Source organism: Geotrypetes seraphini, chromosome 1, assembly GCF_902459505.1.
Source record: "Geotrypetes seraphini chromosome 1, aGeoSer1.1, whole genome shotgun sequence".
NCBI lineage: Eukaryota > Metazoa > Chordata > Amphibia > Gymnophiona > Dermophiidae > Geotrypetes > Geotrypetes seraphini.
In genome coordinates, this window is record NC_047084.1 from 547,335,819 (window position 1) to 547,360,070 (window position 24,252).

Below are 24,252 nucleotides of genomic sequence, written 5' to 3' on the forward strand. Positions count from 1 at the left end.
CCTTCAAGGGTCAAATTTGCCTGGATATAAGTAAATGAAATGCAGCCTACTAGTCAACTGGATAGAGAATATTTGTCGACAACAGCCTTGCTCCTATTGGAGTCTATTTTATTTATTTGAGTTTTCTATACCTTTTTCCTGGTAAAATATCATTCAAAATGGTTCTAGGGATGTAAAGTAACAAAATGTTGAAAGGACTTTTAAGGTTTTAATCTGCTCAAGTTAGAAGACCAAGGCTCTCTTGCTGAAGTCACATGGGGGCATGATCAATCCAGGTAGTCGATGCAATACGAGCCTCAACAACCCTCTGTAACATACTACAATCAACAAATAATCAATACGAGAATATGACCCATGAACAGTGGAAAAATAGTGTAGTCCCAAACCTGAGGATGTAGCTACCTCCACCCATCTTCAACCTGTAGAGTATGCATGAAGGCCTGAAAAATTTTCCTGTTCCTATGCCCATAACTCCATCCCTCCCCGAATTGTCCAAAGAAGGGATCATGGTCAAATTAAAATCTCCCCCCCTACTATTAGAGATCCCTCACTATGATGGAGAATAATAGGTAGCAACTATTGGAGAAATCGGAACTTACACATTAATCAAAGAATACAGAGTGACATTAATATGGACCACTAAAATAAGATATCTCCCCTGTGGGTCCCACACCACTCTCTTCACCTCCACCTACAATTCCCTGACAAAAAGAATGCCCACTCCCATTTCTTGGAAGAACCAACTCTTGAGGCCCAATAAGAGACTGGGAAACTGGAATCCCTCATTAAGCCTTCCCAACTATGCAGACATCCCAGTTCCCCGATAGAGAGCAGAATGCTTATTTGGAGAATTAAGCCCACAAACATTATAGGACACAATTTTCAGCTCGTTCCCTGCCATCCCCAAATAGAGAAATCAAGAGGAAGCACAATCAGTTCCCAAAAACCCAAACCCCACCCTCTTCCTCCCCCTCCCTCCCATACTGAATAGTGGGAATCCAACCATCTCCCACCAACCTGGAAGGAAGGCATCGTCTCCCAGTGCCCATACCATCATAAAAAATATCACTCCTACTGTATCCCTACCCCCAAATGCTTGCCAACCAGCACTTCCAAGCACACATCGCTACAACTCACCATTCCTCATTGAAGCATACTACAAAGCCCAAGCATCCTCATACATAGTCATACACTCCCCCAACCCCCACCCCAGAAATACACTTAGGCCCTGATTCTCCAAAAGTGCGTCCCGATTTTAGGCAGCTGTAGACGTCCTACAGCTGTCTAATCAGCCAATCGGGATGCACGTTTTAAAAAAAAAAAAATGCTCCCCAGGCAGGCCTGAAGGCGCCTCCGGGAGCCTAGGGAGACCCGCAAGATGCCTAAGCTCGTCTAAGGGCCTTAGGCGGGCCTTAGGCTGAACCTAGGCGGCCCTACGCGTCTCCCTAGTAGATGAGAAGCTTAAAAATGTAGGCCAGCAAAATGCTGGTCTACATTGTAAGTAGATGCGGCCGCTATACTTATCGCGGCAAGGGATCTCTCTGCCGCTATAAGTATAGCAGGCCGTGGCCCCTGACCAATGACCTCTCCCGGGCGTCCTATACAGAATCAGGGCCTAGGTGTCTTACGGGCCTCGCCTTCAATATAGGCGGCCTGCCTGGGGAGCATTTTTTTAAAAAAAACGTGCATCCCGATTGGCTGATTAGACAGCTGTAGGTCGCCTACAGCTGCCTAAAATCGGGACGCACTTTTGGAGAATCAGGGCCTTACTGTCCCCACAAACAAGCACTAACCCCCTCATACCCACACTCGCAACACTATAACTACCTCCCCCTCCCCCAACATTCGTCCAACCTACTGACAACCACCACTACAGTTATACCCATCTCACAATCACACAAATCCTCCAGGTTACTTGCAATCCAAGGTTTTACTGTACTTATTACTTGCTTTTTAGATTTCACAGCTTAGGATATTTATTAGACTTAAGGAGGGCTAAACTATATATGCCAACAGACATAGCTATAACAATGTCTCACCCCTAAAACTGTGAGACTAGCTCTTCTCCAGGTTTTGCACTGTATGAAATATTTCAGTGTGCAGAATGAGAAGAAGGATTACTCTCTCCCTTCCCCTTCATAGGAAGATACAGGCCTAACTTTCTCAGCACCCTATCTAAATTAAACTCATGAAGGCAGAGTAAGACATAACTGTGCATAAGCAGCTTCACACAGAAAATAAAATGGGATCTGTCTATGTTAAATAATCGTATTACATTTGCAACTGCTAAAATAGAAATTTTTAAATATGATAATACACTTTATAATGATTCTGACACTGCATCATTACTGTGTTGTTAAATATATTTCTGCTTCCAACCCCCCCCCCCAAACCTCATAATTATATATAGGAGAGCAAACGTGTTTTACAACTGAATATTCTACTCACATCACATAATGGACCATAACGAAGGATTGATAGAAGGGAATGTACATGACTCTCACTTGTGAAGTATAGCCTAGTGCGGACATGTCGTTCTGGAGATGTAACACCTCTGGAATACCTGCAGACAGAAAAGGTTTAGAAAAGTAGAGCTTTAGTAAATTACTTTCACCATTCAAAAGGCAATTGTGATCATAATAAAATTGATTTAACAATGATTTCTGTAAGAAGCATTATGTATTATTGTCAAATATATTTTATTGAGCCCAACAAGAACACACAGAGTTACAGCAAAATCAGCTCAAAGTTTCAAGAAATAGAAACCGCTCCCTCCCCCTAGAAAGGGCAACAAATAGGTAGCCAGGTACAGAGAGCCAAGTAACAAGATCATAGCAACAAAGTTAATAGTTCAATAAGTGACTACGAGCTTCCGGAGTCATCATGATTCAAAATGGTTCCCAGATGCGTTGGAAGGCTCGTCCAAGCGAGGAGGAAATATCCTGCACTTCTCTGTGCTCCCACATCAGAAGCGTGAGCAGATGACAATGCCAGAGAGAGTAGTCCGGAGCCTCCCATCCAGCCACTTAATCAGGATACACTTTAGAGCTGCCAATACAGTCCATCGAAGAAAAGCTGCCGCTCCAGGTTGTCGTGGGCGAAAATGAGGGGATGCACTGAACACTAAAGGAGAACGCTGTATGGAAATGTTCCAAGTGCGATCCACAAAAAGAAAAATAGATTCCCATACGGATTGAACAGAGGGGTAAGCATAGAACATATGTCCCAAGTCCACATCAGGAGCACTGCACCGGGGACAAGCTGCAGAAGGTCTAAGCCCAGCTAAGTGGGCTTGCTTAGGAGAAATGTACAAGTGAAGAACCAATTTATAATGCTGTTCCCAAAATATAGTATATTTACCAAAAGCAGGCAGTTTTTTTAATCGCTTTCAAAATCACAGCCTCAGATAACTCTACATTGAGATCACGAGCCCAAGCATCTCGTAATCGGACATGATCAAGCAGGGAGGACTCATCCTTTAAATGCCTATGGTGAAATGTCAGGGGAACAGTCAGTTTTGAGCCAAATGTAAATGCAGTAGATAACAGCTCCTGACAAGAAGCCGTGAGGTGACAGCGGGACAAAGAAGAAATATGCCCCATCTGTTTGACATGTCTACATCCTAGAACCACAACTTTTAACTCATTTTATTCCTTAAATGATGTACTTCAGTTTTACTGTTTTTTTAACTGATGTATTCCAATTTTAACTGATTGTTTTAGGTTATCTCTATTTTGATTGTATGTATTTACCATGTTATGAACCGCTTTGAATCTTTTTGGTATAGTGGTATATAAAAATAAATTATTATTATTTTTTTTCCAAATTCTTTATTCATTTTTCAATCTTACATCAAGTACACAATATTATATCAATTAAAACTTGTATACATCACTTGAATTTCTTTCTAATATCATCTTAAATACATAAATTTATACCCTTTCCACCCACCCTTCCCACAAATATTTTAATCAAAAATATCATATAAATATTATATTCTTATCTATTGATTAAACCTTTAATAGAACTTTATACCATCCCCCTCCCCCCTATGTATAAATGTAGTTTCAGTGGAAAATGGTGTCTAATCATTGCAATAATTTGTCAATGGCCCCAAAATCTTTTTAAAATTATTATAATTCCATTTTTGTATAGCAATTGTTCTTTCCATTTTGTAAATGTGGCACAACGAATTCCACCAGAATGTATAGTTAAGTCTACTGTAATTTTTCCAATTACTGGTGATATGTTGCATGGCGACTCCTATCATAATCAAAAAAAGTTTATTATTACTTGATGAAATTTGACTTTTTGCTCTCATTTACACCCCGAACAGACTTGTATCATATGATTTCCAAAAGGCCATGATACAGGGATAATAGAATATTAAATGGTCCAGAGTCCCTGCTTCCAGATTACCATGCCAGCATTTATTAGACTTAGAGCTATCTAACTTATGTAACTTATGTAATTTATGTAATCTAATTTATGTAATCCAAAAAGCTCTATGTAACAAAAAAAAAACAAGTTTGTCTCATAGATGCGGACTCTGTACATCTCATTCTCCAAGACCAAATTCGTGGCCATTGAGACGCAGAAATTTGATGCTTAATCTCAATGTTCCAAATGTCTCTAAGACCAGTCTTTGGTTTCTTATTCATAAATCCAGATATCAATTTATACCACTGTTCGGCTTGGTGTCCCAAGAAATCTGCCTGAAAGCATAAGAATTCCAGACTATACTGATTATTAAGATTTTTCCGTTCAGGGAACCCCTCCTGAATAGCCTGCTTCAGTTGCAACCATCTAAAGCTTTGTAATTTATTAAGACCATATTTATGTTGCAACTGTGAAAAATCAAGCAGTTTACCATTTGAAATAACATCATCTAAAATCTGTATACCAGCAATAATCCAATGCTTCCATACGATTTTAAATCCGCCAATTTGAATCTTGGAGTTTAGCCATATAGATTGATTTATTGATTTGTGTATTGGGTTAGGTGTTAAATTACTGACATAACGCAATGTTTTCCATGTATTCATCAATATTCTGTTCTCTTTATATATTCTAGGCATCTTTACACTGAGAACATGAGATAAATGTAAAGGAAACATGAGTCGCCATTCCGAATACAACCAATCTGGGGTATTTTCCATGAGCTCTGGGAGGACCCAATATATACCCTGGCGTAAAACATAGGCAATTTTAGGCATTTTACCCAGCCAAACAAATTTTGTAAGAATACCATTTATCTTTTTATAAAAGGACCCATGAAAAAAAACTGGTATCATACTCATTTGATAACAAACCACAGGCAATATCATCATTTTAATAGTTTGGACTTTCCCCCACCAAGAAAGATGTAAAGGATTCCATTGCTCACACATTTCTGTTACTTTTTTTAATACAAATTTTTCATTCTCTTTCATTGTGTCATCCAGTGTATTTTTTATCCTAATACCTAAATACTTTAATCCATCTTCCTTCCATACAAATGAGAATGATTCAAATAATCCTTTAGTACAATGCACATTAAGTGGAAGAATTTCTGACTTGCTCCAGTTTATCTTATACCCTGAAAATTTTCCAAATTTCTCTATCAACTCCAGCAAGCATGGAATGGTAGTTTCTGGATTTCTCAAATAAAGCAGTAGATCATCTGCATATGCAGAGACTTTATATTCCCAATCCAGTGTTCTCCCTAGCGTGTTCCAGCCGGGTGCATCGCCCAGCTACTTTAAGTGAGCGCCCGGCTGCCATTTTGCAGCTGCAGAGACCGCGCCGGACCGGTTCCGGGATCCAACATCGGACTCGCGACTCGGCGGTGGTTCGCGCATGAATTGTCAAGCGCCTGCTTCTTCCGGTTTGCCTGCACCCCGTACTTGAAGGTGAACAGACCTTTCCTACCTGAACCACAACTTCAGCAGCATTTAATTCAGCACGCAAACTTCGGATAATGCCTGTTCTTCCGCACATGCTCAGATCAGGTTTAACTGAGCATGAGCAGAAGAACCAGCATTAGCGACCAAAGGATTTTCCATGAATCACGCCACTGCTCATGGTGGAGTACGGGCGGGGAGGGGTAATTTGCATAGCGTGCCAAGGGGTTGTATTTCGATTGGTCCAACGCCTTAGCACGCTATGCAAATCACCCCTTCCCCGCCCCTACTCCTTCACCGTGAGCAGGGAAGGGTAATTTGCATAGTGTTTTAACATCGACCTATTAAAACATTTTCGCCCACGCTCCAAAGGTCCGCCCCTTCAACGACGGAACTTTTGTTTCCCACTGTGCTGAGTGACCAGGCAGAAAGTTTTGGGCAGGTTAGGTTGATGGTTCTAACTTTCCTCTGTGCTTTCAGCATGGTATTTTTGGAGAGATAAAAAGTTGTAAGCTCTTTCAAGCAGAAACTATTTTCTTACTTTTAACTCTGTGCAGCCTGGTTGTCTGGTAGACCTATAGAAATATTTAATAGCAGTAGGTCCTCCAGAAAGGGGGAAAAAAAGAGTCCAGGACCAGACTTGGCTGTGCTTTTCCCTCTTTGTGACTCTGTGCAGAGCTGCATACATCTGAGAATGCTATAGAAATATTTAATAGCAGTAGATCCTTCAGAAAGGGGGGGAAAAAAAATAAGAGTCCAGGGCCAGACTTGGCTGTGCTTTTCCCTCTTTGTGACTCTGCAGCACTGCGTACATCTGAGAGCGCTATAGAAATATTTAATAGCAGTAGGTCCTCTAGAAAGGGGGAAAAAAAGAGTCCAGGGGAAAAAAAGAGTCCAGGGCCAGACTTGGCTGTGCTTTTCCCTCTTTGTGATTCTGTGCAGAGCTGCGTACATCTGAGAACGCTATAGAAATATTTAATAGCAGTAGGTCCTTCAGAAAGGGGTGGGGGGTGGGGGAAAGAGTCCAGGGCCAGACTTGGCTGTGCCTTTCCCTCTTCTTTCATCACAGAGTGTTTGGGGCAGGTTAAGCCCAGATGAGCAAAAAATAAAAATCCTTGTAGCACTCACTGGTTCCTGTTAAAGTGACACATCTGCCATTCCTTTTTTTGTTCATATCTTGCCCTGCCGTAGTGTAAGTGTGCACTGAATATCCAATAGGCTCCCACGTTACCACTCAAAAGTCTTATTCATAGGTACTTTTCATTTTACCAACATGAGTAATAAAAGTGTTCAGAAAACAATACTGCTCAGTTATTTCAGAAAAGAGACGCCACAAACCAATGAAGGTGCAGCGTCAGCACAACTGAATGTGAAAGGGGGTTTTCTGCCCTTAAAAGGATCAAGTCATGTTTGAGAAATTGCATGAATCAAAGCACGCTAAATAATCTCATGCTGATCTCCTTGGAAGGCCCAGATCCTGAGGACTTTGATTATGGGAAACCTGCAGACAACTGGGCCTATAGGAAAAAAAGAAGAATAAATATTTAACTGAAGACACCTTCTGCATATTCAAGTTGGCTTTGAAGGTAAAATTATGTCCTTACCTGATAATTTTCTTTCCTTTAGTCACAGCAGATGAATCCAGAGACTAGTGAGATGTATCAAAGCAGTCCAAAAGTAGGGAGGGAAATAAAGAAGGGAACGGGAAATCCCTCGCCCCCAAATCCTGCCCTGTAGCACGTGTCCAAGGAGATTCTACATTCCAGAGAGTATGTTACCCACGATCATACAGAGGCTACCCTTCCTAGCCTATGTGAAAAGGAGCACTATCCTTGCCTGAGAGCACTATGCTGTGGAAAACACAGCTACATCCCACGAATAGAATGAGTGCAAAGCAGCCTCCCATCATATCTGACAGGCCCCAAATATCCTCCTGTGGAATGGAACCATCATGCCTAGCAATGGTCCTTAGCTGATGTCAAAACCCATGAGCAGCACCGCAGACCAGACCTTTTCCTCGCAATGGTCTAGGGCATCAAGCCTGGAAACGGGACAAGGGAAGACTCCTCCTCTAACTGAAGGCCTCTGAAGCACAAATCTATACAGCTCCCTCAGGAGGCAAACTGTTGACCAAAGTCAAGAAGAATGCCAGAGGAGAAGCAATACAACAAAACTGTGTCTGGGCCCCGAAGTGACAAGTGACTTTCCCAGAGCCCCCAAATAGATACAGCAACAACATCAGACACTGAGATATCTGATCAAACGTTTAGCCCACTCTTCCACATGAATGACCCAGAAGGAGTGGAAAGAAAAAAACTGATCCAGAGAGAAAGAGCTGCAGCTATCCCACAACTAGCCTAGCCCCAGCTGTCAGCCGGCCAGGATTAAACAAGGTACACTAGGCTGCCAGTGAAATGGCGCCCCAGCCAAGGCCAACCTCAACTAGGGCCTGCTGAATAGTGAGGGCAAAGGAATCACTGCCGGAGGCGGTATCTCTCCTCCAAGAGGAGAAAGACTGACAGCGGTGGCACCAGCAACTGCAGTGACACCCCCCTCTTTCGTGGCGGGAGGGAAGGGCTTTGGCTGACTGCCCTCAGGGCCTGTTGCTGCCCATGCGCGACTACGGCTGAAGCAGCCTCGGCTGTCCTACGCGACAAAGTAGTAACAAACTCCTTCCACTGGCACCTCTCAAAGAGAATGGTGACTTCTGTAGCCCCCACAGAACAAGTGAGCTTATGGAACTTAGGTAGCCTGGTTCTTCAAAGGGGGAGGGGGGAAGGGACCTGAGAGCCATGTGTTGCTCTCCAAAATGGCACTGTACAGCCCCCATCCCGCAGCTCAACTGAGGCCTAAAGCCGCAGGAATCTTTCTCCCCCACTGAAGCCTAAAACCACAGGAACATTTCTCTTCCACTGAGGTCTAAAGCCACAGGAATATTTCTCCACTGAGGCCTAAAGACACAGAAACATTTCTCCTCCACTAAGGCCTAAGCCACAGGAACATTTCTCCTCTGAGGCCTAAGCCACAGAAATATCTTTCAAAATCCACCATAGAATCCAGGAGCTGTGAGGAACCCCTGTAGTCCAGAAGGCACCACATCTAGTAGATTAAGGGACCTGGGAGGTTTCCAGGTGTTAACTTGAAGAGGATGAGGTAGGGACTCTGGGAGGGCCCAGGTATACCTTCAAAGCTGAAACTTGATGGATGTAATCCTACTAGTTTCTGGATTCATCTGCTGTTGATGACGAGGAATATTTTTTTCTTTTTCTTCATTAGGTTTCCCATATATTTTTTTTCATTGTTTTCACTTTTCTTCCTGACAGCGACAATACTTGTGGTGCTTGGTTTATGTCATAACAATTGTTATTTAAAATTTTTGTTAGGATTGCAGGATCCTGAATTGGATACTTTTTAAATTTAATAAAAATATTCTGGCACAAGTGTTGAACCTTAAAAAAGGTTGGAAAATAATTAATGATAATTAACTAATAAAAATAGTACACATTTAGTTTTCCCCACCACCAAATTTCCCCGTCCCACCCTACCCGGCTGGAAAAAATTTCTGGGGAGAACACTGCAATCTGTACAAGGAATACCCTGTATCCCCTTCGCTTGTTGAATGGCTAATAAAAGGGTTCTAATACAATATCAAAAAGCAAAGGAGATAATGGACAGCCTTGTCTAACTCCCTCTGCAAATTAAAACGCTCTGATAAATTATTATTATTAATATACAATCTTGCAGCAGGGGAGCTATACAACGTCTGAATCATTTGTATAAATCCCGAACCTATACCAAACCAATCTAATGCTTGATACATAAAAGTCCACTCAACTCGATCAAAGGCTTTTTCCGCGTCTAAAGAGACAGAAAAGGCCGGATCTTTTATGGCTTTTGTTAAATTTAACATATGAAAAGCTAGTCTGGTATTATTAGAGGAATGTCTCTTAGCAACAAATCCTGTTTGGTGCATATCAATAATAAAAGGGAGAGCATTAGCTAAACGTAAAGCCAATGTCTTAGCCAAAAGTTTTCCATCAACATTGATTAGCGAGATAGGCCTGTAGTTTGAAACCAAAGTGGGATCTCTGTTTGGCTTTGGCAAAACAATTGTTAATGATTCTGCCATAGTACCTGTAATGCAACCTTTAGTTAGTTGGTACTGATATAAGTTTAATAAATGAGCAGTGTTCTCCCCAGAAATTTTTTCCAGCCGGGTGGCATGAAAAAGTGGCCAGGTGGGGTGGGAAGGGGAAATTTGGTGGTAGGGAAAATTAAGGGCTCCTTTTACTAAGATGCAATAGCGTTTTTAGCGCGTACAGAATTGCCGCGCTACACGGCTAGAACTAACACCAGCTCAATGCTGGCATTTGTGTCTAGCACGTGCGGCAATTCTGCGCGAGCTAAGCGTGTGGTAAAATCGCTAGCGCAGCTTAGTAAAAGGAGCCCTAAATGTGTACTATTTGTATTAGTTAATTATTATTAGTTATTTTCCAATGCTCAATATGGCAGCCTTTCTTAAGATTTTACACTTGTTCCATAATTTTTTATTAAATTTAAGAAGTATCCAATTCTAGAAATGAACAATTAGATATTTGCCCTCTTTCAAATAGTATAGAGCAGCGTCTCTCAAATTTTTTTAACTCTGGCACACTAAACGGAGCAAATGTTTTTTGTGGCACACTAAATGCAGCAAATAATTTTCATGGCTGGAAAAAATTTCTGGGGAGAACACTGTTGCCGTTAGTTTTCAAGGTCCAATCACGTCAAAGACTGATGCTTATCTGGGCAGTTGTATAATAAAAAGAATGGATAAGATAACATGAGAAGTGAAATTGTCATGAATCAGAGGGATACATACCCTGTAGGTCCTAAAAGTAGGCTTGTGGATTAGATATAAACTGTGAAGGCAGTGGTGTACCTAGCATATGTGACACCCATCATTTTTTTACACCCCCCCCCCCCCCATCTGTATGAAAAACATGATTTTTAGTAATAATCCACACATCACACAAGAGTGTACCTAGGAAAAGGCAGCATCTTACATACTGCAGTGAGCAGTACAACATCAATACACCCATTGTAAAACTAAACAAGCCAGACTAGTACAGATCAATCCTACATAGTCAATCCTAACTGAAAACTATGTCTTTCGAACACAAAGAACACAGAAAACACCTTTGCCTAGTATGGAATATGTAATCACAAACTAACCCCTCTCCCTTTTACAAAACTATAATGTGGTTTTTAGCCATGGTGGTAACAACTCAGACTCTCATAGAATTCTGAGCAATTACCACCATGGCCAGTGCTATAAAAAACCCTCTACAGTTTTGTAAAAGGGGGGATAAAATATAAAAACGTAGACAAAGGTTAAATTGAACCACCAAGAAGCTGGACTCTGTATACAATACAACACCACAGAAACAGCGATACATCTCCCCTAAAGCAAAAAAATAAATATAATTTTTTTCTACATTGTCTTCTCTGGTTTCTGCTTTCCTCATAGTCTTGTCACTCTCTTCCTTTCATTCACTGTCTACCCTCTCTCTGCCCCTTCTCTATGGCATCTTCTCTCCTTGTATTCCCCTTCCATCTCTCCCTTCACCCCTATTATTCTGCATCCATCTTCTTCCCTTCCCTCCTCCCATGGTCTGGCATTTTACTCTCTCCTCTCCCTTCCCCCCACTTCCATCAGCATCTGCCCCCTTTCTTTCCCTCCAACCCAATTCCATCCAGTATCCTTCTCCCTTATGTCTCTCTCTCCTTTCCCTGCACACCAATTCCATCAGCATTTGCCCCCTTTCTTTCCCTCCACCACCATTCCATACCACCATGACCCCCTTTTTCTCCCTCTACCACGCTTCTGTGCTCCTCTCTCCCTCCAAACCAACAAGGTCCCATGATGACTGCTTCTGTTGCCTCTGGAAGATGTAAGTGATGTTGGAGGGGGTGGGCCTGCAGACGCAGGGAGTTGTGTCAAGGTTCCGCAATGACTGCAGCTGCCAGTCCACCCCTTCCGACACCACTTACGTCTTCTGGAGGCAGAGGCGGCAAATGCAGTCATAACAGGACCTTCCTGCACTTCAGTGTGGCTGCCAACTCTGCTTCGGAATAAGTACGGCAGCCGCGCTGAGATGCAGGTGCCATTTAGAGCAGCTCGGAAGGTTCTGGATCCAGCCGGCTATGTACCCCCCTAAGGCTGGCACCCGGGGCGGTCTGCCACTGTATGAGGGGACAAAAAATAATAAAAAGAATGGATAACTTGACCGATTTAGACATGTCATACAATTATAACCATAAAAATATGTCATAAAATGTAATTCTAAACTCAAAAGACTCCAGATGAAAAGCATAGAAAGGAAACCAGAAAAGACCGGGTAGATGAAAAGTGAAACCTGGGAAAGATCTAAATTATTCTTCAAATGAGCTTCTATTAAAACCAAAGAATAAAACCACAGCACTCGGGAAAGTAAAAAGGGAGAGTAAAAAGGACTTACCAAAAAGGTCTCTGCACTGAGGAGATAAACTCGTACGCAGAATAAATGTGAACATGCGACAGTGGGGCTATGATATTTGATCTGTTGAAAGAGGCGCCAAAAAAGTGTCGGCAGTGGATTGAATGCACACTGATAGGGGAGGGGCATCGGGCTGTTAAAAAAGGCTGCTTTAATAAATAAATGAAAATACTGGTGAAAAACTAAATAAAAAACCAAAACCATGATAAAATGCAGAACCTGATTGCAAGTGGTGGTGAAAGTAGCATAAGGCACCCATAGTACTGTTAGTGCCAGAGCTGCTTAGAATAAAGAACCGTGTTGTACATGAGGAGAAAAAAAGAAAGAATGAGGTGATAAGATGTAAAGTGCTGGCCCCTCACTGCACCACTTGATAAAACTAAGGAGCGATGTTCTAGAGCAGGGGTGCCCACACTTTTTGGGCTTGCGAGCTACTTTTAAAATGACCAAGTCAAAATGATCTACCAACAATAAAATTTAAAAAAAAAAACACAAAGTAAATCATTTTCAAGAATAGATTATATTTTTGTTTCAACAAATGAAGTGCAACAGGTGATTAAAGCTTCCATAGATCCTATCATTATTTCGGATCATGCGGGAATATGGATAGAATTAAAAATGGATAAATTGGAAAAGGGTAGACCTCTTTGGAGATTTGATAATGCACTGCTTGTGGATGATAAATTTTTGGAAAATTTTAAAACACAAATTAATGATTTCTTTCAAATGAATTTAGTAGAGGATACATCTATTGAGAATGTATGGGATGCATTTAAAGCAACTATGAGGGGTAATATTATATCATATTCAGCTTTTATTAGGAAACAGAATAAAATTCAATATATAGAATTAGAAAAAAAAATCAAAATATTAGAAGCTAAATTGATAAACAAATGGGAAAATGAGACATTGCAAGCTCTTTTGAAAGCAAAAGGTAAATATAATGAATTATCTTCAAAAATGATAAGAAGAGATTTGTTTTCCAAACAAGCAGTATATTATGGAAATTCTAATAAAGCGGGGAGATTATTGGCAAATTATCTTAAAGCAAAAAAAAGGAAAACTAATGTTAATGGGATAAAAGATGATAATGGTACAATAACAAATCAAACAGATATAATTTTAAAACAATTTCTAAAATTTTATAAAGATCTGTATTCTTCCGAGCCTTATTTGGAGAGACAAAAAGATGGTAAAAATTTTTTAGATTTAATTAATGGACCTAAGGTTCCTGATCATATAAAACGGAGTTTAGATGAACCTATATCATTAAAAGAATTAGAAACAGCATTGAGATCTCTTAGAGTTGGATCCGCTCCAGGTGGTGATGGTTATACAGTAGAATTTTATAAAACATTTCAAAATATCCTTTCCCCACATTTACTAAATTTATATCAAACACAACTCATAAAAGGTGATATTAAAGGTACTATGGCTGAATCAATAATAATTGTTCTGCCTAAGCCAAATAAAGATCCTACTTTGGTTTCGAACTACAGGCCTATATCATTAATAAATGTGGATAATAAACTTTTGGCGAAAATTTTGGCTTTGAGATTAGCCAAAGCTCTCCCACATATTATAGATATGCATCAGACGGGTTTCGTTGCTAAAAGACATTCCTCTAATAACTCTAGATTATTGTTTCATATGTTAAATTTATCAAAAAAAATAGATGAACCGACTTTTACAGTTTCCTTGGATGCAGAAAAAGCGTTTGATAGGGTAGAATGGAATTTTATGTATCAAGCTTTAGAATGGTTTGGTATAGGTTCTGGATTTATACAAATGGTAAAAACTTTGTATAGCTTCCCGATTGCAAGATTAAATATTAATAATATGATATCTGATGGATTTCAATTGCGGAGGGGAGTTAGACAGGGTTGTCCTTTATCTCCTTTGTTATTTGATGTTATATTAGAACCCTTATTGTTAGCAATACAGCAAACCGGGGAGATACAGGGTATTCCATATTCAGATATGGAATATAAAATTTCGGCTTATGCTGATGATATTTTGCTTTATTTGAAAAATCCAGAATCTACCTTATCTTCTTTATTAAAATTAATTGATAAGTTTGGTAAATTTTCAGGTTATAAAATTAATTGGAATAAATCTGAAATTATACCCTTAAATGTTCATTGTGTAAAAGGACTATTTAAAGATTTTCCGTTCATATGGAAGGAAGAAGGATTTAAATATCTTGGCATTCAAGTTAAAAATACAATTGAAGATACCGTAAAAGAAAATGAAAAATTTGTATTAAAAAAAGTTACGGAGTTGTGTGAGCAATGGAACCCCTTACATATTTCTTGGTGGGGGAGAGTTCAAACTATTAAAATGATGATATTGCCTGTAGTTTGCTACCAAATGAGTATGATACCTATTTATTTTCAGGGGTCCTTTTATAAAAAGCTTAATAGCATTTTAACGAAATTTCTTTGGCTTGGTAAAACACCTAGAATAGCTTTAGTAACTTTGCAAAAATCAATTAAGGAGGGAGGGGTAAATTTTCCAAATTTTTATAGGTACCATCAAGCCTATATTCTACGTCAGGGTATGTATTGGATCCTCCCAGAACTTATAGATAATGCACCAGATTGGTTATATTTGGAATGGCGCCTTATGTTTCCCTTAAATTTAGTTCACCTTCCAAGTATTAACATGCCTAAAAGATACAGAGAAAATAAAATTTTAATGGATACTTGGAAAACATTGAGATTTATAAGTAAATTAACACCTATCCCAATAAACAAATCAACTAATCAATCTCTATGGATAAACTCCAAGATCAAAATTGGCGGAGCCCAAATCCTTTGGAAGAACTGGATTATTGCAGGCATTAGATCTTTGAATGACGTTATTTCAGAAGGTAAACTGCTGGATTTTTCACAATTGCAACATAGATTTGGTCTTAATAAAACACAAAGTTTTAAATGGTTGCAATTGAAGCAGGCCATTCAGGTTGGGTTCCCTGAATGGAAAACATTAAATAATCAATATAGTTTAAAGTTCTTATGTTTTCAAGCAGACTTCCTAGGACATCAAGCCGCATTGTGGTATAAATTAATATCTGGATATTTGAATAAAAAACCAAAAAATGGTCTAAGAGACATTTGGAGCATTGAGATTAAGCATCAAATTACTGCATCTCAATGGCCACTAATTTGGTCTTGGAGAATGAGATGTACAGTGTCAGCATCTATGAGACAAACTTGGTTCTTTTTATTACATAGAGCTTTTTGGACCCCTACACGTTTGCAAAAATTAGACAGTTCTAAGTCCAATAAATGCTGGCACTGTAATCTAGAACCAGGGACTTTGGATCACTTACTATATCATTGTCCCTACATTAAAAGTTTTTGGAATTCAATTTGGCCACAAATTAATAAATTGATGGAAAATCATATAGCAATATCATATGATACAGTATTATTTGGAATGATGATGAGGAAAAAAAGTCAAATTTCACCAGAAAATAACAAGCTTTTATTAATTATGACAGGGGTTGCCATTCAGCATATAACCAATAATTGGAAGAATTATAATAACCTAAATTATACATTTTGGTGGAATACAATATGTCATATATTTAAAATGGAAAGAACAATAGCAATACAAAGAGGGACATATACTAAATTTATAAAAATATGGGGGCCATTGACAAAATACTGCAATGAATAAATAGCAGGATTTTTCTTCTTCTTTTCTTCTTTTAAATATCTTTTTTGTGACACACATAGAGGGGGGGGTAATGAAAATAATTTCTACATAATATGTTATAATATGTTATACAATATGTAATGTATGAATGAAAAGTAATAAAAGGGTGGGGGGAGGGAGAGGGGATAAAAATATATTTAGAATATGATGTATTAGATATAAAAATGATACTGTATATTTATCAATTGTATTTTAATATTTTGTACACTTTATGTAAAATTTGAAAATTAAAAATAATATATGAAAAGTAATAGAAGGGTGGGGGGAGGGAGAGGGGGAAAAATATATTTAGAAATATGATGTATTAGATATAAAAGTGATATTCTGTATTCATCAATTGTATTTTAGTATTTTGTACACTTTATGTAAAAATTTGAAAATAAAAAATAATAAGGAAAAAAAACAAAACAAAAACACAAAGTACACTGTACGCATAGAAAATGTTAATTATTATTCCTATTCCAGGGTTTTTCAAAGAGGTCAAAGCAGATGATTATACACTGTCACCTCACTAACAACCATACAAAAATAGACAAATGCACCCCCTCCCTTTTTACTAAACCACGATAGCAGTTTTTAGCGCAGGGAGCTGCGCTGAATGCCCAGCGCTGCTCTCGACGCTCATAGGCTCCCTGCTAAAAACCTCTATTGCGGTTTAGTAAAAGGGGACCTTAGTGTAAAATATAGACAGCAGATATAAATTCAGACTCATTTTGATCACTAAATTTAAAATAAAATCATTTTTCCTACCTTGTCTGGTGATTTCATGAGTCTCTGGGTGCACTTTCTTCTTCTGACTGTGCATCCAATCTTTCTTCCCTTCTTTTAGCCTGTATGCTTCCTCTCCTCTAGACCTCATTCCCTCCCCCAACTTTTCCTTCCTCTCTCCCTGCCCTTTCTTTCTCTCTGCCTCCCTTTCTTTTTTTTAATGTTTCTCTTCTTTCCTTCTGTCTCCCTGCCTGCCCTTTTTCTTTCTTTCTCCCTGCCCTCCCCCAAGCCACTGCCACTGCCATCGGGGACCAGGACCCAAACCGCCACCAATAACAGGCCCGAAAGCCGACGCTGCCCCAGGCTCTCCCTGCTTCGGCCGACCAGCATTCCTCTCCCCGACGTCAATTCTGCCGTCGGGGAGAGGAAGGCTGATCGGCCCATGATCAACCTTCACAGCTGTTTCTCCAATTTTATTATCTTGTTCTTTAATTTTCACAGTTACATCAGATGAAAATTGACATAAGTTCAAAACGTTTTTTTGTAGAGATGACTCTATTCTGTTAATACTAAGCCAAACATCATTTAGAGTGATCACTTTGTCCCTGGGGAGAGCGTCCGAGCTTTGCCCAGTAATCATCTGTACTGGGGTCAGTTCTTTAGTTTGCCCCAGGGATTGTCCTGAAACCTCCAGACCAGATAGTAAAGATGATTGAGGGGAAGAAGAAATTATTCCTTCCTTAAAAGGGAAAGGAGATTCTTCTAACCGTGAGGAATATGATGGTTGAGGAGGTGGTGTTGGTTTCCCAGAAGATAAGGAGACAGCTTGAATGTTAAAAGTTGCCTGTTCCTCAATATGTGGCAAGATAGGAACCACAAGATGGTGATCCATCGGGCCTGTTGTTCCAGCGGATGGTATTGCTTTAGCTTTCCTCTTACCCATATTGAAGATTTGATAACCCTGCTCCTCTTAGGCTCCGAAGGGGCTCAAAAGGGGGAAGCCCTTTCAGCTCGCAACCCGGGGCTTGCGACCACGGGCCGCGTACCGCGGCTGTGCCGGTGTTTAAGGCTCCTCTCCAAGGACCCTCTCAGCTGGCTGGGTCAGGCAGAGGCGGGACTGCCTGCCCCGATGTGAAAAAGTGCAGCAAGCACTAACGACAGGCTCCCTCTCTGCTGTGCCGGTGTTTAAGGCTCCTCTCCAAGGACCCTCTCAGCTGGCTGGGTCGGGCAGCAGCGGGACTGCCTGCCCCGATGTGAAAAAGTGTAGCAAGCACTAACGACAGGCTCCCTCTCTGCTGTGCCGGTGTTTAAGGCTCCTCTCCAAGGACCCTCTCAGCTGGCTGGGTCGGGCAGCAGCGGGACTGCCTGCCCCGATGTGAAAAAGTGCAGAAAGCACTAACGACAGCAATTTATCTTCATCTTATTTATCTTTAATTAAAACCTTCATAAAATTTGTCATCAATCTTAACTATCCCTAGCTTACATAATTTAAAATTCAAAACAAATTTTAGTTTATTGAATCTGCATAAGATTTAAACATAACCTATATACATTTTAATTAAATCTTTAATTAAATCAATTTATTAAATTAAATCAATTTCTTTTAATAATAAAACTCCAATGAAGAACCCATATGTAAAACTAAGCACATTTAAAAGCATTCTGAATCAATTTCTTATATTGCAATTAATATATGAGACATAAATAAGTAAATGCAGTTTAATTTCTATCTATATAATACTTTCTTTTAAAAATTCATTTCTAGACAATGATATCTGACTTTTTTCTCATAGACATTCCAAATATCACAGTATCATAACGCTACATGGTTTTCCAATAAACAATTTACTTGATCCCAGATTGAGTTCCAAAAGGCTAAGATATGGGGACAGTAAAACAAAAGATGATCCAAAGTCCCTACATCCAGATTACAATGCCAGCATCTATTTTAATGATCATGACTGGAATTGCCATCCAACATATTACTAATAATTGGAAAGATTATAGGAGGCTTAATTTTAATTTTTGGTGGAATTCATTATGTCACATATATAGAATGGAAAGATCAGTAGCGGTACAGAAGGGAAATTCTAAAAATTTTATTAAAATATGGGAGCCATTATCATTTTTTTTTCATGATTAAATGCCATTTTTCTATTAATTATACACCACTTAGTATTGGGTGGGGGGAGGGTTTCAAGTATATGAACTTATAATGATTTATGGGCTTTGAGGGAGGGTGGGGGGTTACATTTGTATTTATAGGTTATAATGATAAGATGTTCAAGTGGTTAAATTAATTGTGTTTATTATGAATTTTTGTATACTTGAAAGTTTAAAAATGAATAAAGAATTAAAAAAAAAAAAAAATTCATTTCTATGGAACTATTATCACCTTTCTCCTATATTTTAAAATTGAATTACTTATTTTATCTGAAGTATAGTCAAAACCAAAGTTAATAAAATATCTTATTTGTTTTACTTACAAATCATCCTATGATCCATGAAATATAGAAAATTTATTTAAACAAATTTTAATTATGAAGGTTTAGATTCCCGAAAATAAAACTTATATATTTCCTTTCAAACCAACCAACAAAACTCCTCCACATGATTTTATTCCATACCCTCGACGTTTCTGCATCAGAAGCTTTAAACTGATCTATCTTCCTCTTTCTTTAACACAGAAAGTTATACTATTTTACACATTCATCTTATCACAAAACATCCTTGATGAATCAATTACTGAAATACCAACTGGCTCCAAACAACTAGTCATTTGCTTCTCCTACGAAGTAACCACTTTCATGAAACTCCTCAAACTACTCTGAGGAGCATGCATAAAGAGGATGAGGAGGATATCTTCTCCAGTTTTTGGTTAGAATTCGATTCCTCTCCATATCCTGTAGTGGGTGCTTTCCTTAACGCAGTGATGATCTTGACCTTTGCACCCCAATTTTACCTAAGTCCTCATTGGATGCTGATTGTAGTACAGTTTAATAATGAGGCAATGTTAGGATGAGTCCACTGGAGAGATCATGTGCAGTTCACCCACTCATGAAATAAAAGCTCTGAGTCTTGTATTACATTACATTCTAGGCAGCTCAAGGCATGTTTGACTGCATCTTTCAGTTTTTCTTTATCATGTCGTAAGGACTCCCACCACTATGGGTAGGTCAGGTGTCGATGAGCAGATGTTAATCTTTCCAAGCACCAATGAGCGGAATACAACCTGCTCCCGCAGGCGACACAACAGATCTATGCAAAACAATGCCCTGAAGGTCCACCCCTCCGATATTAGCTCCTGAAATAGTGAAAATTCAGAACGCTCTTCATGAAGAGATTCCTTCAGGATCATATATCCTAACTCTTAGTGAGTTCAATAATCATTAGAGCAGATGGAATTTCTATGAAGGCAGTCGTTCAATCACTCCTGAGATTACAACCTAACATAGAATCCAGAACAGAATTCCATTTCTTATTGTGTCTGCCATTGAGTCCTGTAGTTTAAATTGAATCATAAGCATTCTTTAAAGTTTTCTTATCAACTTCCTCAGAGAGTATGTTAACATATTATTATTATTATTATTACATAATGGTGTATCTGCATATAGGCAAAGCCATCAGCAGGAGGGAAAGCAAAGTCCTCACACAAGTGAGCAAAAGATTTGATCTTCCCCTCGTCATCCACCAAATGAAACAAATAGTGAATCCCCCCTGCTTCCCATCTAACAAAACTAGCACCATCCACCCCAGGCAGAAAGTTCTTGTTAAGGCGAAGAGGCAAAAAGGGAGAAATAGTGGGGCAAGAGCGAATGGACTTTACAGACCCAATGCCAGACCCTCCGTAGAGGACCGTGCAATGTGGCGCTGGTGAGAAGCCCCGGTGTAGAGGGAAGAGCGGAATGAAGAAATGCACTAAAATGAGTTGTAGTAAAACAGAAAAGTTCTAAGGAAGTGTTAGTGAAAGCGGAGGTACCCCGAAAAGGTCATTAATATGTCGCATACCGCAGCCAATCGTCAGATAACACAGATTCAACAGACCTAAGCCTCCCTTATACCAAGGGGAGGCAGTCCGCCGGTATGGTATGCGAGCATGCTTGCCTGCCCAAAGGAACCTCTGAACCAGATGCTCAAGCCGCTTTTCATCCCTAACAGATAAATATAAAGGGAGGACCTAAAAGACGTACAACCAGCTTGGAACGTTAAGCATATTATATAAACTCACCCTACCGAGAAGTGAGAGTGGGAGACCTTCCATAACTGCAGCTGATTCCCAAGAGCATGAAACAAGGGTTCCACAGTCAAAGAGTACAAACGAAAAAGGTGAAGGGGGATAAGGACTTCTAAATATTTCAGCTTGGACTACCCACCACAGAGGAAACGTGCCGCTCCAGGCGGTACGGACCTCAGAGCCACCAATTTATCCAGATTCAAAGAAAATCCAGAGTAAAACCCATATTTAGAAATAAAATCCAATGCAAGCGGCAAAGAAACCTCTGGGCCTGTAAGAATCATAAACATCATCAGCAAAAGCCAACATCTTCAAGTCCACCCCCGCTACCCGAAGGCCGCGCACCTCAGCAAAAAGACAAAGGGTACAAAGCAAGGGTTCCAAAGAAAGCAAGAAGACCAGGGGAGAAAGAGGACAACCCTGTTGGATACCCCGGAAAATTGGAAAGGAGTCTGTGTGGGTACCATTAACCAACAGGAACGCCCGAGGATTAAAATATAAAGAACGCACTACCTGGAGATAAAAAACCCCCAACCCAACATGCTCAAGAGTACAAAACAAAAATGACCAGTGCACACTATCAAAGGCTTTGGAGGCATCCAGACTAACAAACAGGGCAGGAATCTTGAGAGACTGACAATGGGCCAACGCAAAAAGAACCTTACACACATTACAAACTGACAGACGGCCACGAACAAACTCTACCTGATCAGCATGGATAATTGTGGGAAGATGAGGAGCCAGATGATTGGCCAACATACGGGAAAGCAATTTAAGATCAACATTAATTAAGGAGATCGGCCGATAGGAACCAGGATCATCAGCAGCAATGTGATAAGGGCCTCATTGGCAAAACGGGGGAAGGATCCACCAGTTATAGCAGTATTATAGTACTCCAATAAAAGACCACATAAATGGGGCAAGAGAATATGATAAAATTCACCTGAAAAACCATCCAGGCCAGGTGCCTTGCCCGTGCGGAGAGACTTAATGGCCGACTGCAATTCCAACGCCTGAAAGGGACAATTAAGGCTAGCCACAACTTCCTCAGGGAGACATGGCAACCCAGACGACTGGAGATAATCCATCATAAGCTCCCCGGAAGCTTCAACGAGGGAGGCATACAGCCGAGTAAAAAAATCATAAAGGGTCTCAGACACCTCCTCCGTGTGTCCTAAGCATCAAGATCAGTTTACTACCCATCTTAGCATCCACAAAGTGCGCCAACAAACATCCGCGTCTAGTACCAAACCTCTGGAAACGGTGTTTGTGATAAGCCACCCACTTCTGAGAGCGGGAATGGAGCAGAGAGTTAAGTGCTGCCTGGGCAGACAAATACTGTTCCCGGGCTACTGCTGAAGGAGCAGAATGAAATGTTCGCTTGGCAAAGCAAAGGGCTCACTTCAAAGTTATTATACCTCGATTAATACGTTTGTTTCTGGCGCAAAGAAAAGAAATAATATGGCCCCTAAGCACAGTCTTGGCAGCTTCCCAAAATAAAACAGGATCCTCCTGAAGCTGTGCATTATGAGTAAGATAATCAACCCATTGAGTCCGCAAAAAGGTTTGAAACTCAACATCTTGTGCAAGGTAAAAGGGAAAATGCCAAGGAGAACGGGCATAAGCAGGATCCAAAGAAATATCAATCCAGTTCGGCGTGTGATCAGAGATACTGAGAGGGCCAATCTCCGCCGAGTATACTGAAGGAAACAAACCCAGAGACACAAAGATATAGTCGATCCGAGGACATAATTTGAGGTTGAGGGGTGGTAGACTCAAGAGCAATGTAAGGAAATTCTACTTTACAGAGAGGGTGCCTGCCTGGAATGCACTCCCGAGAGGAAAACGGTGACAGAGTTCACAGAGGACACAGAAGATCTAGAATCAGAAAATAATATTAAATATTGAAGGACTAAGGCCACTACTCGGCGGCCTTGCATGGTCTGTTTCTGTATATGGACTTTTGGTTGAGGATGGGCTGGGGAGGGCTTCAAGGGCTGGGAGGGTGTAGATGGGATAGAGTGAGCTTTGACGGAGACTTCAGTAGTTGGAACCCAAGCACAGTACCAGGTAGCTTTGGATTCTTGCCTAGAAATAGCTAAGATGAAAAGAAAAATTACATTGAATCAGGTTGGGCAGACTAAATGGACCATTCAGGTCTTTATTTGTCGTCATCTACTATGTTACTATGAATTGGCCCTAAGGATCCATCTGAAACTTGTGTCCTTGGAAGTGGGAGCGCCCCGCTGAATACAAAGAGTCAGCACAAACAGATGGTTAGAGACACAAAATTTGTTAGTGACATACAGGTGGCGAAGAAGCACTCTGCACACATCCAGTTTCTTCAAGAGGTGATCTTGTGTCCTGGAAAAGCAGGCAAACCATACTTCCTGATTAACATGGAAAGCCAAAACCACCTTCGGCAGGAAGGAAAGAACCGTGCACAGGGAAATCCCTACAAGAAAGAGCCTGGAGTTCCGAGACATGCCTCACTGATGTAATAACGACCAGAAACACGGTCTTGAACGTAAAATCCAAGAGGGAAGTATCCCAAAGGGGCTCAAACGGAGCCCTGGTGAGGTTAGACAACACAAGGTTGAAGTCCCAAGAAGGGTACGGCTGCTTAACCAATGGTCTGATGCAAAGAGCCCTCTTCAGAAAACTAGTGACATCAGGATGAGATGCTAAAGAGGAATGATGATCCCATAGAAACATAGAAAATGACGGCAGAAAAGGGCCATAGCCCATCAAGTCTGCCCACTCCATTAACCCTCCCCTAACTACCCTCCTAGGGGTCATGCTCTGATGGTATCACCTCTACACTACCCTCGTAGAGATCTGACGTGGGCATCCCACTTTTTCTTAAAATCTTGCACACTGCTGGCCACGATCACCTGCACTGGGAGCCTGTTCCAGTGGTCAACCACTCTTTCTGTGAAGAAGTACTTCCTGGTGTCAACATGAAATTTCCCGCCCCTGATTTTCAGCGGATGCCCTCTTGTGGTCGAGGGGCCTTTGAGAAAGAAAATATCATCTTCTACCTCGATACAGCCAGTGATATACTTAAATTTCTCAATCATGTCTCCCCTCTCCCTACGTTCTTCGAGAGAGTATAGCTGCAATTTGTCCAGCCTATCCTCGTACAGGAGATCCTTGAGCCCCGAGATCATCCTGGTGGCCATTCTCT

The 24,252-nt window shown here is 40.4% G+C and overlaps 1 protein-coding gene across 10 annotated transcripts in view; it reads right to left on the minus strand.

Moving 5' to 3' along the window:
* Positions 1-24,252, minus strand: part of PPIP5K2 (diphosphoinositol pentakisphosphate kinase 2) — a 501,817-nt gene that overhangs the window by 181,893 nt on the left and 295,672 nt on the right. For all 10 annotated transcript variants that reach the window (XM_033929166.1, XM_033929168.1, XM_033929165.1 and 7 more), the window contains one exon: positions 2,449-2,563. In XM_033929166.1, the coding sequence (XP_033785057.1) occupies positions 2,449-2,563 (115 nt within the window). The remainder of the gene's footprint in view (positions 1-2,448; positions 2,564-24,252) is intronic.